This window comes from Nomascus leucogenys, chromosome 6 (assembly GCF_006542625.1).
Source record: "Nomascus leucogenys isolate Asia chromosome 6, Asia_NLE_v1, whole genome shotgun sequence".
In the NCBI taxonomy this organism is placed as follows: domain Eukaryota; kingdom Metazoa; phylum Chordata; class Mammalia; order Primates; family Hylobatidae; genus Nomascus; species Nomascus leucogenys.
This window is the reverse complement of record NC_044386.1, coordinates 81,846,691-81,864,707: the sequence shown is the minus strand read 5'-3', so window position 1 is coordinate 81,864,707 and position 18,017 is coordinate 81,846,691. Positions and strand designations below refer to the sequence as shown.

Here is an 18,017-nt window from a genome sequence, read left to right as displayed (position 1 = left end):
TCCCAACTCATACTGAAAACTGTAAATGAGGAGAAAGAAACAAGTATTTATTCTGATGTTTCTAAATGTTGATGAGGGCAAGAATCACAGCTAATAAATGTAGAAAAAATAAAAAGTCCAAAATCATCATTATACAACTCTTACTGAAATAACTGATAGATCAAAGCAAATTTCAATGACTATAAGATAAAAAAAAAAACAAGTTGATCAGGAACTCTTTAATAGATTGATGGATTTGATAACATCTAAACCCAATGATCAATTTTAATATTAATCAAAGCAGGATAACCAGCTAATATATGCCTCCCAACCGATACAAAAGGAAGTATACAGTACCACCTAGGAAGTATTCTTGTCAATAAAGAATAAGTAAATACATAATTGAAACTGAATTTAATTGAGCCCCTAGATCTAAATAACAGTTTACAAAAAGAAGAATAGGGGAGCATGTTCAATGATACCATCAGGATACAATTAGCCAAACCCAAACACAAGAAATTCTTCCATACTCATGGGTTGGAAGAATCAATATCGTGAAAATGGCCATACTGCCCAAGGTAATTTATAGATTCAATGCCATCCCCATCAAGCTACCAATGACTTTCTTCACAGAATTGGAAAAAACTACTTTAAAGTACATATGGAACCAAAAAAGAGCCCGCATCGCCAAGTCAATCCTAAGCCAAAAGAACAAAGCTGGAGGCATCACGCTACCTGACTTCAAACTATACTACAAGGCTACAGTGACCAAAACAGCATGGTACTGGTACCACAACAGAGACATAGATCAATGGAACAGAACAGAGTCCTCAGAAATGATGCCACATATCTACAACTATCTGATCTTTGACAAACCTGACAAAAACAAGCAATGGGAAAAGGATTCCCTATTTAATAAATGGTGCTGCGAAAACTGGCTAGCCATATGTAGAAAGCTGAAACTGGATCCCTTCCTTACACCTTATACAAAAATTAATTCAAGATGGATTAAAGACTTAAATGTTAGACCTAAAACCATTAAAATCCTACAAGAAAACCTAGGCAATACCATTCAGGACATAGGCGTGGGCAAGGACTTCATGTCTAAAACACCAAAAGCAATGGCAACAAAAGCCAAAATTGACAAATGGGATCTAATTAAACTAAAGAGCTTCTGCACAGCAAAAGAAACTACCATCAAGTGAACAGGCAACCTACAGAATGGGAGAAAATTTTTGCAACCTACTCATCTGACAAAGGGCTAATATCCAGAATCTACAATGAACTCAAACAAATTTACAAGAAAAAACAAACAACCCCATCAAAAAGTGGGCGAAGGACATGAACAGACACTTCTCAAAAGAAGACATTTATGCAGCCAAAAAACACATGAAAAAATGCTCATCATCACTGGCCATCAGAGAAATGCAAATCAAAACCACAGTGAGATACCATCTCACACCAGTTAGAATGGTCATCATTAAAAAGTCAGGAAACAACAGGTGCTGGAGAGGATGTGGAGAAATAGGAACACTTTTACACTGTTGGTGGGACTGTAAACTAGTTCAACCATTGTGGAAGTCAGTGTGGCGATTTCTCAGGGATCTAGAACTAGAAATACCATTTGACCCAGCCATCCCATTACTGGGTATATACCCAAAGGACTATAAATCATGCTGCTATAAAGACACATGCACACGTATGTTTATTGCGGCACTATCCACAATAGCAAAGAGTTGGAACCAACCCAAATGTCCAACAACGATAGACTAGATTAAGAAAATGTGGCACATATACACCATGGAATACTATGCAGCCATACAAAATGATGAGTTCATGTCCTTTGTAGGGACATGGATGAAACTGGAAAACATCATTCTCAGTAAACTATTGCAAGGACAAAAAACCAAACACCGCATGTTCTCACTCATAGGTGGGAATTGAACAATGAGAACTCATGGACACAGGAAGGGGAACATCACACTCCAGGGACTGTCGTGGGGTGGGGGGAGGGGGGAAGGACAGCATTAGGAGATATACCTAATGCTAAATGACGAGTTAATGGGTGCAGCAAAACAACATGGCACATGGATACATATGTAACAAACCTGCACCTTGTGCACATGTACCCTAAAACCTAAAGTATAATAATAAAAAAAAATAAAAAAAATAAAAAACTTAGTTTCTTCAAAAATAAATAGTTTGGTAGTAGTGGTGAAAAGGAGGACATAATAATAAATTAAAAGAGATACGAGAAATATATTTACTACAAAGCTATAGTAAAAAAGACAGTGCAGTAATGATGTAAGAACAGATACACAGGTCAATAGAATAGAATTGAGAGTCCAGAAATTAACCCTAACCTTTACAGTCAACTGATTTTTAACAAGTGTTCCAAGACAATTCAGTGGGGAAAGAATACTTTTTTAAATAACTGGTGCTGGGACAACAGGATGTTCACATGCAAAAGACAAAAATTGGACCCCGTACTTCACACTATACACTAGAAATAACTCAAAATCTATAACAGACCTAAATGTAATAGCTAAATCTATAAAACTCTCAGAAGAAAATACAGAAGTAAATCTTTACGACCTTGATTTAGGTAAAGAGTTTTTAGATACAATACCAAAAGCACATGTAGTAAAAGAAAAAAAAATAAAATGGACTATTTCAAAATTATAAACTTTTAAATTGCAGATACCACCATCAAGAAAGTGAAAATACAATCCACAGAGTGGGGGAAAATATTTGCAAATTATATACGAGGAAATTACAATATATACAGAATATATAAAAAACCTTTAACTGATAATGAAAAGCCAAACACCCAATTGAAAACGGGCAGAGGACATGAACAGTCATTTCTCCAAAGAAGAGATACAAATGGCCAATAGGCACATGAAAGTATGTTCAACATTATTAGCCACCAGGGAAATGCAAAGAAAAACCACAATGTGATACCAATACATACCCGTGAGGATGGCTACAATAAAAAAGATGGACAACAGCAAGTGTTGACAAAGGCATAGAGAAATTGGAACCCTCATACACTGCTGGTGGGAATGTACAATGGTACAGCTGCTGTAAAAAAGTTTGGTAGTTCCTTAAAACATTATGCAGCAATTCTGCTCCTTGACATATGCCCAGAAAAAAAATGAGAACACTTCCACAAAAAAACTTGTACACAAACGTTCACAGCAGCATTATTAATGATAGCCAAAAGATGAAAATAACTCAAAAGCCCATCAACTAATGGATAAAATGTGATTTCTCCGTACAATGGAACATCATTTGGATCTAAAGGAAGTACTGAAATATGCTACAACATGGAAACACTGTGCTAAGGGAAAGAAGGCAGTCACAAAGGAAAAGTTGTATGATTTCACTAATAAGAAAAAAAGAGAGATTCCAAGTTCGTCAGAAGGAGGGATCTAAGAAATATCTAATCTGCAGCAGTTTAGATATTAAAATTATCATTAAGCAACTTCATGGGCAAAAATGAATGATTCAGAGAGAGCCGGACGGCACCAACATCACAAAAGAGGAAGCTGAGTTTCAGAGAGGTAAAGACTTAGCTGAAGGCACAGGACTTGTAAGTAAGTAGCAGAGAGCCTCTGACCTCCCAGAACAAGAGTGGGTCCACCTGAACACACAGCTGCTTCAGGCTTTCTCCAGGGGCCCATTTAAAATAAGGAAGTGGCATCATGAGAGAACCGTTGCTGCCAGCCTCTAGGCATTGGCTCCTCCATCAGCAACAGAGGTTAAGGTTAACAAAAGCACCCAAAAAGGGCTCCACGTCAAGCCCTCTCAGAGCAATGGCTGTCACTAGAAGAATACCAGATGGTGGTGTCCAGGGGACCAGCAGGGGTAGAATATGCTGACCATCACTGGCAAGAAAGTCCTGTACTGCAGCAAGCTCCCTTCTTTCAAACTCCGCCAAACCAGCCCATCTGAATCTGCCTCCTATGCAGTCTTCAGGAGTTACTGAAAACAACATCAGAAGGTGCCCTAGAGGTGTTACCCCTGAGGTCTCAAGAATTGGTTTGTGGGGAGTTTAAAAACCATTTTAAGATATGAATAGTGTGTGCATGTGTGTGGCGTGTATTTTCCCCAGTAAATCAGCCATGCGTGCCATGTCAGCACAAAGCAGGAGGGAGCAGGCAGGATGTCATCAAGGCCTGCCAGCCAGCAGCGCAGTAGTTCCAGCTCAGTTGTTGTTCTGATTACCAAACCTGAGTGTGGAAGGCTCCTAACATCTGGGACATGTATACAAGTGCAATCTGTCAGCCTTGTCGGAGAAAAATCAGACTGTCAAACCTGATCGGAAATTTTCCTAATTAAGCAAGTTCTGGTCAAGCAAAATCCCTCCCACTGTCTCCTTAAATGTTCTCACCTTAAAAGGGCAGCCATCTACAAACTGCACTGAGAACTCACTTCTCCGCCAAACCCTACTGCCAGCCTTTTAAGCATGGCCCTTTCTGAATGCAGTCATAACAACAGATCCTCTATTCCAGTAAAGTTAGTACACTAATCTCTAACAGACTCAGTAAGATCCATGAGAGGTTCAAAGTTTGCAGCCAACAGACTCCTCTCTCACAAACCCCGACTTCTGCTCTGGTCAAGTCCACTGTATTTGTTCTCCAATTTGTTGCAGCTGGCTGGAGAGCACATGATTATATGATACACTGACATAGCCCATGAGCTGCTGAAATAGTATAAAAATTGAGCTACTGCATTCTTCCTAAGGGTAATAGTTATAAAATATATTAAATGACATATAGATAACTGTCAAATACTGAAAAGGAAAAAAATCATGGAAATCTAAAGATATTCTGTCCTCAGATTGCTTCATAGTTGTCTTTAAATTCCTTCACAGATGATGCATTATGCATGGTTCATGCAAAACACTGTAGAAATCCAATCAGGAGATTCACACAAGAAAAAACCTTGGCCCTACATCAAAACAATAGCAACAAACGTGTAAGTTCAAAGTTAGAATAATGGGTTTCAAGTGGTAGATGTCACCTGTTATGATTCTACATTTTAAACGACTTTTTGGATTATCCAACTAATAGTCCAAACCAGGTTGGGAGTTTCTACAATTAAAACAGCTGCCATTTACTGAAGGCCAAACCCTGTTTCAGGTGCTTTACGAGCACTAACAGGTTAACTGAGTACTGACAAAAGCCGTGGGAAGCAAAGACCCCATTCTACACACAGACTCCGAGGCTCCGCGATGCTAAGTCGCCCAGGGTCACAGCCCACACGCTGTCTCATCCGTGGGCACTGGGGACCATGCTCTGGGCCACTACACACCCTGACCCCTCCAAGTTACCCTGTAGGCAAACAACATCCCACGTGATCAGTATTTCAGACCCTGTGGAATAAAATAATAATCAGAATACGATAATGAAGACCACGTGGTGGCCATTGAGTTTTTCAGAAATGCCCAGAAGCCGGTGGAATCAGGGAAGGGGAATTTAACACATATAGGGGAGCAGGATCTGAATTCAAAAATACAGATGTCATGAAAACTTCATTTTCTACTTTTTGAAGGATGAGTTGCAATTTTGTTATTTTATTGTATATATTTAAAGTATACAACATGATGTTTTCATATAATATACATAGTGAAAGAATTTCTACAATCAAGCAAATGAATGTAACCATCATCTCAGTTTTTGTGTGTGTGGTAAAACTACCTAAAATTTACTTTGTAAATTTCCAGTATACAATACTATCAACTATAGCCCTCACACTGTACCTAAGGAACATTAGGCCTCTGGACTTGTTTATCCTATGTAACTGAGCCTGTGTACCCTCTGACCACTATCTCCCCATTTCCCCCCACTCAGTAACCACTTTCCTACTCTTTTTTCTATGTATTTGAGTTCTTTGTTATGTTTTAAGGTTCCACATGAGTGAGATCACACAGTATTTTCATTTCTGTGTGTGGCTTATTTCAGAGGACATAATAATGTCCTCTAGGTCCATCCATGTTGTCACAAATGGCAGTATCTCCATTGTTAAGGCTAAATATTATTTCATTGTGTGTACATGATCAAATCTCATTTTCTTATGTACAATTTAAGCTGCCTCTACACGTAATTCCAAAAGAGAAGTTCCAAAGATGTTTCCTAGTCTGGCCGTAAGTTACAAGTACACAGGGAGGCAGCTATGATTTGGGGAAACGTGAACTGCCTCTTATCTGTCCCAGGGCTGCCAACAAGTCACTGCATGACCACAGGGAAGTCACCGTTTCTCTAAGTTGGTTTTTATCACTTAAAAAGCAGAGGCTTCAAACCTGAGTGTTATCGCTCATATGAATTGAAGACAAGGGATGTAGCCTCATTTGTGAGAGCGGAGAGAATCCATATGAACATAAAAACAAAGCAGCAGAGTGTCCACTCAGCACAGGGTGGAGGAACGGAGGGGAGGGATGGTGGAGGTACGAAAGGGACAGCATCACCCCAAGGATGCTGGAACACCCAGGATCCTGACTCCAACCGTGATGTTGAATCACCAAATGATTAACAACAACATGTCAAATCTGGTATCACGTACGCTTCTCAGAGTGTGGCCTCAGGACCAGCAGCACCAGCAGCACTTAGGAATGTGACAGAAATGCCAGTGTTCACCAGATGCGGTGGCTCACGCCTGTAATCCCAGCACTTTGGGAGGCCAATGTGGGCGGATCACGAGGCCAGGAGATCGAGATCATCCTGGCTAACATGGTGAAACCCCGTCTCTACTGTAGTCCCAGCTACTTGGGAGCCTGAGGCAGGAGAATGGCATGAACCCGGGAGGCGGAGCTTGCACTGAGCCGAGATCGCACCACTGCACTCCAGCCTGGGCAACACAGCCAGACTCCGTCTCAAAAAAAAAAAAAGAAAAGAAAAGAAATGCCAGTGTTCAGGCTTCACCCCACACCTGGTGGATAATAGGCTCTGGGGGTGAGGCCCACAAGCCCTTTAGATAATTCTGATCAGATGAAGTTGGAGAACCACTGACACAGTGGGCTGAAAGCTCAGATTACAGATTCAGACACACTTGGATTTGAATCCAGACTCAAAGGTCAAAATGTCTGCAACTGAGAGTAGCAGTTAAGTACTGGTTAAGTGAGGTGATAATACAGGTGGAGGGAGGCACTGAGTGAGCTGGGAAACGCTTAGAGTGGCAAGAAAAAGTGGAAACGGAAAACAGCTTGTCAGTTCGTGCTGCTGCAAAAGAATACCACAGACTGGGTAATGACCAGTCTTTTAATTATATTCAATTATACTTAATTCTATAATTTATAATTCAATTATAAAGAACAGAAAATTTATTTCTGTACAGTTCTGGAGGCTGGGAAGTCCAAGGTCAAGGCACTGGCAGGTTCAGCTGTTTGGTATGGGTGGCAAGCTCTGGAGAGGAGAGAAAGCCTGTGTCCTCACAAGGCAAAGGAGCAGAACAGCAAGCTAGCTGAATGCTGCGTGAAGCCTCTTTTCTAAGGGCCTTAATCCCAGTCACGAGGGAAAAGCCCTCATGACCTAATCATGTCTAGAGGCCCCACCTCTTAGCGCTATCACATTGGCAACACCCAAATTTTGGAGAGAACACATTCAAACCACAGCAGCATGGTAGAAACATAAGAACTGGATCTGAAGACCTATCTTGGTCACACAGCAGTTCTGTCATCCTGAACCAATCCAAATGTCCTTTAATATAAGGACACGCCACTGCCCAGGAACTCAGAGACAGCTCAGCGCTGGATACCCTCAGTGGTTCCTGGTTTGAAAGTAGTTAGGGAGACAGGCACCAACCTCAGAAGACAGCTAGGATCAAACAGTACAGACACTATTGAATGGTCACTACCTCCCAAAACTGAGAGGATAGGAGAGCTCTGGGCTGTCAGAAACACAAGACAGAAGTTCACAGGGAGGAAGTACGCAAGTGGCTTTTTATTGCACTTTACTTTTAATTTAGTGGGAGGATGGTGGTGAAGAATATAATGTAAGAGAGCTGATGAAAACAAAGGTTGAAATGCCAGCTTTCTGGTTAGTTTGAAAACAGAATCAAGGGCCAAATTATTCTGACAAAAGCACACACAGATGACCAACTCCAAAGGAGGAATATGTGTTTGAACAGAGGCCAAGTGAAAAACTGGCTTCAGACCTCCTACTGGGTCAAAAGCTTTGCTTGTTGACAGTAGAATTATCTTGAGTTTGTGGGGGAAAATTTCCAAGTCCACTGTGAATTCTTTCTCAACAAAGATTCATACCCTGGGTCGCTTTGTTTTCTCAGTAAAATACTTCCAAGGAATTCCCAAACAGGAAGGGGGGCTGTGAGAGTCAAGGACGAGAGAGGTTTCCTAAGCCTGTGACCTGCCTGCCCACACTCAGCCCTTGGACCATTTCTTCCCATAACATGCAGAGTCATGGAACCTTTCTGTCTGGCCTCCAGGGCCTATTACTTTTGCCTTTGCCACGTGTTAAATATCCAACTTTGGTGAATATAAGTTTTATCACTTCAAGCCCAGACTACTGCAAACATCTTTTTTAAAAAAAAATGTTGGCCGGGTGCGGTGGCTCACGCCTGTAATCCCAGCACTTTGGGAGGCCGAGGCGGGCAGATCACGAGGTCAGGAGATCGAGACTATCCTGGCTAACACGGTGAAACCCGTCTCTACTAAAAATACAAAAAATTAGCCAGGCGTGGTGGTGGGTGCCTGTAGTCCCAGCTACTCGGGAGGCTAAGGCAGGAGAATGGCATGAACCCGGGGGGCGGAGCTTGCAGTGAGCTGAGATAGTGCTATTGCACTCCAGCCCAGGCGACAGAGTGAGACTGCATCTCAAAAAAAAAAAAAAAAAAAAAAAGAAAAAGAAAAAGTTAAGTGAGCTGGGTGTGCTGTCTCAAGCCTGTAATCCCAGCACTTTGGGCGGCTGAAGAGGGTGGATCGCTTGAACCCAGGAGTTCGAGACCAGCTTGGGCACCAAACTGGGACCCCATACAAAAGTTAGCTGGGCATGACGGTACATGCCTGAAGTCCCAGCTACTTGAGAGGCTAAGGTGAGGGGACTGCTTGCACCAGAGAGGTGGAGGCTGAGATGGCGCCACTGCACTCCAGCCTGGGTGACAGACTGACACCTTGTCTCAACAACAACAACAAAAAAAAGTTAAGTGTGAAACATTTCAAATTATAGAAAAGTATATGCCTTATAACGTATATACCTACCGCCAAGGAGAAATACATGTTGACATGTTGTCATATCTGCTTTATGATTGCTACTTCTCTTCTGTTATTAAAGTAGAGATTACAGAATTAGTGGAAATCCCATATCCTTTCTTTATTAGGTAGCCACTTTTTTTTTTTTTTTTTGAGACAGTTTCCCCCTTGTTGCCCAGGCTGGAGTGCAATGGTGCAATCTCAGCTCACTGCAACCTTCGCCTCCCAGGTTCAAGTGATTCTCGTGCCTCAGCCTCCCGAGTAGCTGGGATTACAGGTATGCACCACCACGCCCAGCTAATTTTGTATCTGTAGTAGAGACAGGGTTTCTCCATGTTGGTCAGGCTGGTCTCGAACTCCTGACCTCAAGTGATCCACCCGCCTCGGCCTCCCAAAGTGCTGGGATTACAGGCATGGGCCACCGTGCCCAGCCGTCACTTTTTTGAAGTTAGTTTCCACAGATATTTTAATATCTTCCTATATCTCCTTGTGCCTATAAACAATAATACATCCGGTTTCTCTTTGTGTATATATTTTTAAATACAAAGATTCATATTCTGAAATACCTTGTTTCCTCTATAAAGAACCTTGGTGTCTTCACACATTTAAATGTATGCCCATCTGAGAGACATGAAATGCTCTGTCCCTTTTGATTTTGCATTTTCTGAATCACTTACTAAGTTAAACATCTTTTCATGTCTTTATAAGTCAACTACATTTCCTTCTCTTCAAAGTACGTACTGATATCCTGGGTGATCTTTTTCTTAGATTTTTTTTTCTTTTTTAGCATCTTCTGGATATTAATCTGATCTTGGAGTATGCATTGCAAATACGCAAATTTCTTTTTCCAGTTTGGAGCTTTATTCTTCATGAGGTCTTTTCCTAATAAGATATTTTAATAAAGGCAAATTTATCAATCTTTTGAATTACTATACCACCTTATGAAACTAATGTAGTGTTTTAATTACTTTACCTTTATAAAAATTGTGGTAGTTGTATGAGTCCTTCATATATCTTCAATTAGCCTTTACCATTCTTGAGCCTTGACTAGTTCATATTAATTTTTAACAGCTTTATTGAGATGTCTATTTTAAGAAAAAGTTTTCTCATTATTACGTAAGTGACTGGAATTGAACTGAATCTGTAAGTTTGGGTAGAAGTACTTTACCTGATACAAGTCTTCCTACCCATTAACACAGCAATAACATAGCATTTACTCAGACTTCCTTTTATGCTCTTCAATAAACGTTTATCATTTTATTGGTGAGATCCTGGAGATCATTGGAAAGCTGTCTTCTTAGGTAAATTATACTTTTTGTAACTACTATAAAAGGTAACTCCCTTTTTTCAATTATATTTCCTCTTTGTTGATTTGTATGGGAATACTATTTGCTATTATATGTTGATTTTTTTTTTTTCCTAAAGACCACGCTTAAAAGTCTTGTTAATTCTAGTAAGGTTCTCTATAGACTGACTGATTATCTATGTAGATAATCCTATCACCTGCAACCAATGACAGTTTATCCAATCCTGATATGGTTGAGCTCTTTTTCTTTCCTTATTGCACTCATTAGGATATTTAGTATCGTGTTGATAAGAAGCACTGATAGCAGGCATCCTTATGGACATTAAAGGGAATTAATATTAAACTATTAATTATCATACTTGTTTAGACTAAGAAGGTTTTCATGAATTTCTGGCATGCCATGAAGTTTTTCTTTTTGTCATCAAGATTATTTTATTTTATGAAATTCTTTCTCTCCAGTAATTAAGACAATCACACAGTCTTTTAAAAAAAAATCAAACATGGTAAACTATATAAACACATTTTCTACTGTGAAGATGTGTCTCTTGGTAATCCATTCGAAAATGTCAAATTCTCTCTCAAGGCCCGGCGCTGTGGCTGAAGCCTGTAATCCCAGCAATTTGGGAGGCCGAGGCAGGAGGATCAGGAGATGGAGACCATCCTGGCTAACATGGTGAAACCCCGTCTCTACTAAAAATACAAAAAATTAGCCGGGTGTGGTGGCGGGCACCTGTAGTCCCTGTTACTCGGGAGACTGAGGCAGGAGAATGGAGTGAACCCGGGCAGGAGAATGGAGTGAACCCGGGAGGCAGAGCTTGCAGTGAGCCGAGATCATGCCACTGCACTCCAGCCTGGGCGACAGGGCGAGACTCCGTCTCCAAAAAAAAAAAAAAAAAAAAAAAACTCTCTCAATCCCTAAAATACACCAACTCCCTATTCCCCCTTTCTGCCTTTTTATCTTGGCATTCATCATCATTAATATATTATGTATTTTACTTGCTTATTAGTTATCATCTTCCTTTCTGCACTAGAATTTAAGTTCCACGAGGGCAGAAATGTTTGACTGTGTTTTTCACTGCTGTATCTCCAGTGTCTAGTGTCTACCACATAGAAGGCACTCAACAAATTATTTGTTAAATGAATTTTGCCTCCTTTAAAGAAACACTATTTAGTTATAACTTGCACTTACACACGCACATGTCATGTTGGACTTAGTTAATATTTGATTAACTTTTATGAGGAAGACATCTATATTCAATTTAAAAGCTTTCTATTGTCTGTATTCATTTTGGTATTACAGTTCTGCTAGTTTCAAATTAAGGTGAGGAGCTTTACTTTTTTATTTTCTGAAATAACCTGGGCCTAGTGTTTGTTGTTTTTTGATTGGTATCTTTTAAATTGATAAGTCAATTTCTTTCAAGATTGTAGATTTATTTCAATTTTCTAATTATCCATGTTTTCTAAATTTTCCTAGTTTATCACATTCTCAACTGCTTTTTAACATCTCTTCACCTTATTTTGCCTTTTTCTTCTTTTGTTTTTCTTGATCAAATTTACCCAAGGTTTATTAAGTTTTTTAAAGAACCAGCTTTTGGTTTTATTGATTGTCTGTGGTTTCTATTTCATTACTTTCTTTTAAATATCTTATTTCTTCTATTTTTATCTTGTTCTACTAATCATTCACTGAGGGAAGTATGTTAAATTACTTCACTAAAATTGCATATCTGAAATTTTTGCAATACAGTCTATTTTTCCTTTATATACATTTAAGGCAGTGTTAGGCACATATACAGGTTCACAATTATTTAGTATCTTGATAAGTTAGCCCTTCTATCTTTATAATCTTATCTCGACTTATGCTTTGTTTGCCTTAGAGTCTATTTTGTGTAACACCAAATGTAGCTGCTCCAGCAGCTACATTTTGATTTAAGTAGAAATTTCCTGGTTTATCAGTTTCAATGCATTTAAACTTTTCTCTGTCATTCTCTCTGTTCTTTGTCTAAAAGTGTGTCTTTTAGAGATAGTATAGACCTGGACTTACAACAAAATTCCATTCAATGAGAATCTCTGTTTATTAATTGCTGCATTTCATTTACTTACATTTGGTATGATGCCTAATATATTTAAAAGTGTTTACCATATCTTATTCGACACCTTCTTTTCACTTTGTTTCCATAAGCCACCCTGCACATCTCCTATTTTAATGGTCAAGCTATCTGCATTTCTTCCCTCCTACCCCTACTGGCTTGAAAGCTATACAGATTATTTGTTTGTTTTGACCAGTAATTAAAACTTTATTAAAGAACTTGTGAAGTCTGGTTTCTTTCATTATTTCCATATACAGTCTATCTATATTCTCTTAGGCTATCTTCAATTTTTTCCCAACAATTTTCTTATGAAAAATTCCAAACACGTCACAATGTTGAAAAAATAGTGTACTAACATTCTCTGTCACCTAGAGTCACTTTCAATTTTGTCATGTACACTTGATTTAAGATCTGAAGTTTACCAGTAACTCTCATCTTCTTCAATAAAATATAGAAGGCTTTTACTATGACCACTTCTTAAAGTTTTCCACAGTGTTTTTAAGCATCTAGAAATTAGTCATGATTATGTTTTGTTGTTGCCGTTTTAAGTCAATTCTTCTTTAGATTGACCTTCTACTTTGTCAATTTCTTTAATCAACATTGCGTCTTGCATGATACCCTTCCCACCTTTTTAGAAACAATCCATAGTAGTCTCCATAGTCTACTTCCTGAATAGACCATCCTGCACTTAAAATACAGTTAAAAAGTTGGACTTTGTTGAAATGATCAGAGCCAAGTTTTGGTTCTGCATAATAACCATTTCATATACTTATCTGCCACACAGACTGTAGATTCGAAAACAGCAAGGAATTAGTATATAATATCTCCCTTGTATCTTCCCTACACCTGGCACAATAAAACACATCTGCAAGTCCTCAATGAGTTAAAGAAAAACACCAGGCTCATATATAGGTAACAAAATTTCACATGAACCCCACACATTTGTACAAAAATCCAAATCACATGGCATATTTTCTGCAAGCATTTTCTCAACACAGAAAAGCATAAAGCAAATACCTGATTACTAGATTATGTGTTGTTTTTACTTCATGCACCAATAAAATGGCCCTTCTTAGGACCCCCTGAAGGTGACCTGAGGAAAACTGTCATATAGATAAAGCATATCAGACTCAATCTAGCAGAACTGGCTTTTTTCTGGCTCCCTGCACTTGACTGTTCTGGGCCTTGTCTCTGTCTCTCTCTAGCACTTATTCTCCCCATCAATAAAGTAGACGGATATATTAAATAATCCTTAAATCCCTGAAAACTCTGAAAATCTTTCAGGCTCTGACGATTTGCATTATTCTAAATGAGTACCTTCACTAAAGTACCAAATCCAGAAATCACTGGAGAGTCTGAAGAAAGTTCGACGCGAATCTCATAAAAAATGTCCATATTGCGACTCTGAGCAAAAATGCTGAGCAAATTTTCAAAAAATTAAAAGATAACCCCCTATGTACCCGCCTCAGAAACTATGTAACTGAAATTTCTGGGGCTTGCATCTTCAGCATGGCTATCACAAGTCCAACCTTCTCATTATTATTTTAAAACCCTAAACTGTTTAAGCAGATCGCACATGTGAAAGCTAGAATGGTAAAGATATAAAGGCTGCAAAAGAGAGCCCAGCCAGTCACCAGGAACAGCCCAGGCAAAAACAGGACCTGACAATCCAACTCGCAAATCAGCAAAATGTGGCCTCACTGTTTTGTTGTAATTAAGAAGGGACTTATATCCTCAAGAAATTTTACCTGCGTGGTATAAGCAATAATGTACACAATTAAATATCTACATTAAGTAAAAATGCCTCATTACCTAATTTGGCCTAATTAAAAAGTAAATCAAATTCATAAGGAAAAATAATTGCCACCAGGCAAAACCACCTTATTTTAATTTGGAATCTAAATAAGGGTACAGGTACCACTACAGGCATAAACTTGATATTATAATCTTAGAAAAAAAGAAACAAACTCAATGCAATTGCTTAACTCTTGTGGTCTCAGATTATTAAGAGAAGAATACTGTTGCTGGAGTGTGAGTGTGTAGCATTCAATAGGACCACAAACTGCAGTACATAATTTTAAGACCAATACCAATGCTTTGATATTAGTTTGTAATCTCGACACAGGCAGCCAGCTGTACAGTAACGTTCACGATGATTTGGTTGGTAGGACCCATCATACTAGGAAATAGACCAAAGCACCTTGTAATCCCAGTTTTAAGTACCTTTGCTGCATAGTGGGAGACCAGTGAAAGGGGCAACTTGCCTTTCACTGAAAGTAGGAATGCCTTTGAAAATGAGAGCCCGGTGTTAGAAGTCAGAAGCTATTTGTGAAGAACCTCTTTAAGTAACTGTGAATAAGCCACTTCTCTCTCTCCTGCTTCTTCCATATGTATCAAATAAAATACTATGTTCTCAATTCACAAGGCAGTCCTGAGAACTAGTTGCCCCTGGGCTACGGAGAAAGTGCACTAATAAAATGACCAGGGTGGCATCGTCATCAATATAGGAACCTGGTGAATGGCTACATTCAGATCGCCTTCCTACCAGGAGACAGATTCACAGCTACAAATGCCCAAAAATAGGTAAACGTTTTATTTCCATTTTTTTTTATTCATCAATCTTGCCTCCATTTTCTATTTGTCACCAGTCACTCTAGAAACAGAAACAAAATGTTGTTTCCTCCAAGGCCTCACTAGCTCTTGGTGTTTATTCCTCAATATCCGTGGCCATAATCCTCAGGCTGATGACATCAGTTGTATCTGAGGGGCCAGCTGTGAGGCTAGAAGGTGGGAACGTGGAAACTGCCAAAGGAACTTGTGCACATGGCCTTTGATAGGTGGCGGAACAGAAGGCGAAGCTTCCCGAGGTTCCTGAGGAAGGAAGCCAGACTGCTGGGGTAAAAGCGGGCCCTGAGGAACACCCGGCAGTATGACTCATTTGGAGAATACAGAACTAAGTAGGTGGTAGGAACTGCTCAGAGCCATCCTCAGCCTCAGGCTCACAATGTGTGGCACACTGCAGGACACGGCATCACCTTGTAAAGGCTCCCTGGGATTCACTAACCCAAGGGAAGAGGTTTGCTTTTTGGGGGGTTAACAACTCAGTTTAGACCAAACAGCATATTGGCCAGGCATTCTCTGCCACCAGAAGAAAAGTTAAGTTTTCTTCTTACTCAAAGGCATACTCTGGTCCCAATTACTTTCCACCAAAGTGAAACTGGGGTCAAGGGCCAAAGAAGCCTCTCCGTTATCCTCTCCCTGTGATACACTTGAAACAATACAACGAATGCACAATACCAAGAATGGCCTACTGGACACATCTCATGCTGATTGGCACATCCTACAGGAAAGCTCATGTCCTCCCCCCAACCCCCCCCATTGGCGTTCACACCTTGGCCCTACTGGAGTGTTTTTTATTTTTTTACTTTCCTCTTCACTAAGACGAAGTAGAAGGAAAAAAAAAGGGTGGAGGGGAACACAGATCACTGAATTTCTATTCAGCAAGAAAAACTGAATTTCTCTTGCTTTCTCTAAAATCTGCAAATTTGGTCATCTACTCGATGGAAGAAAAGCTAGCATTCTCACAACTGATTGAAATTAGGGTATGATCTTAGATACCTAGCTCAAAAATAAAAAGGTGAAAGAGAAAGAAGACAGGAGAAAAGAGAAAAAAGAGAAACAAAATGTCATTTACTCTAAAAATCCAGGTTTGTGTTTATGTTCCACATGAGGTCCAAATTGTATCTGGGCTTGAAATCCACCAAACTCACAAGCTTTCTCGAAGGAGACAGGGTGAGAGCCATTCAGGATGTCATCCCGAGCCTGAAACACAAGAGGAAGGAAAAGCATCAGAGGCTTCGGGGAGTGACACGTTCTCTCCACTGACACATTCCCATGGTCCAGCACACCCTCTGTGGAGCAGGGGACAGTGCCAGCTGACCCACGGTGACATGTGCAGGACACAGTGGATGATCACCACATGGGAGAAAACTAAGGCAAAAGAAAAACAAACCTTTGTCTAAAATGGCCTGTAGACGGAAAACATTAGAGGTGTCCGGTACAGCAAAAGCGAAGTTTGATGATGGTCCAGAAAGGCAGAAGTGATTATAAAAAAGAGGCAAAGGAAACTCATATGAAATGATCAGCTTCAAAGAGGCCGAAAGACAAATACAGTGTACTTTTTACAATCCTAAATCATAAAGCTAGCTAATCAAATATCTAGAGGTAAAATCAACCCAACCCCCATCCCCAGATAAAAACCAATGTAATAGAAGAAGAGAAAGAAAGGCGATAGGCACACACACACATACAGACAAGAACTCAATACTCAAGACAGCAGGGGGAATGACAAGCGAATGCATCCTAAAATGGGGAGCTTGTTGTGTCTGAACTCCTCCTCCTCCCAGTTCTCCATCCATCACTGCTGTTGCTTCCCCCCCCGCTTCTGCCTTTCCTTTCTCTAAATGACCCCCAGATCACCCTAAGATGGACACTCCAAGCTATCACTCTAAGCCTTAAGCCAACAAGCATCTTTTCACTGCCCTGCTATCTCTCTCCTTTTGGCCTCCCCACATCTTTCCTCTCAGCCCTCTTTCCACGCCATCCTTCCATCCACTAACTCACGGGTCAGGAAACTTCTCTAAAGGCCAAATAGTAAACATTTCAAACCTCCTGGGCCACACAGTCTCTGTCACAACTACTGAGTTCTGTCACCAGAATGCGAGAACAGCCACAGAAGATATGTGTAACAATTACATAACCCTCAAGGGGATTTGTCAATATGTAATACTTGAATACATAAACTGTGTTCCAATAAAACTTTATTCACAAGTACAGGCAAAAGGCATGACTGTAGTTTGCCAACCCCTACATTATTTCTATGGGCAGACAGATGGATAAATAAGGAGAGGAAAGGGAGGGAGGGAAGGAAAGGAAGCTGGTAGGAGAGGACAAAGATGGATGATGTTTTCCTTGAGCCACAAGAAACCTTAGGGACAATCTAGTGCAATGCACATCTTACATACTGGGAAACTGCAACTCAGACATGTTAAATGACTTGTCAGTTTTAACAATTAGTTAAGGGTAAAGACATGAAAGGTTATTGAGAGGATATCTTCCAGTTAATGAGAAGTCCTGATTTTCTGACCAATATTCTCTTGCATTCTAAGATGCCAGCTAAGAAACCTTTAGTACACTTGAAATGGTGGGCCAGTTAAGTGAAATACAGCTGTCTCTCAAAGCCCGGCAGAGAGGGACACAGTGTTGGCTACCAGGACACAATCTGGGAAGCCATAGGGAGGCCCTACTCCGGATGGTCAGCTGCTCATCCAGAATATCAACCTGCACCACAACCAAACACATGAGGGGACCCACGAGCAGCGCCTGCTGGAAACGACGCCATAAACGTGGCAGAAGCCAGCGCCGCCCTCCTGCTCGC

At 40.2% G+C, this 18,017-nt stretch overlaps 1 protein-coding gene across 4 annotated transcripts in view; it reads right to left on the bottom strand.

Annotated features, from left to right (window-relative positions):
* TLN2 (talin 2) overlaps positions 1 to 18,017 on the bottom strand; it is a 460,005-nt gene that overhangs the window by 172,963 nt on the left and 269,025 nt on the right. For all 4 annotated transcript variants that reach the window (XM_030814511.1, XM_030814513.1, XM_030814512.1 and 1 more), the window contains one exon: positions 16,275 to 16,402. In XM_030814511.1, the coding sequence (XP_030670371.1) occupies positions 16,275 to 16,402 (128 nt within the window). The remainder of the gene's footprint in view (positions 1 to 16,274; positions 16,403 to 18,017) is intronic.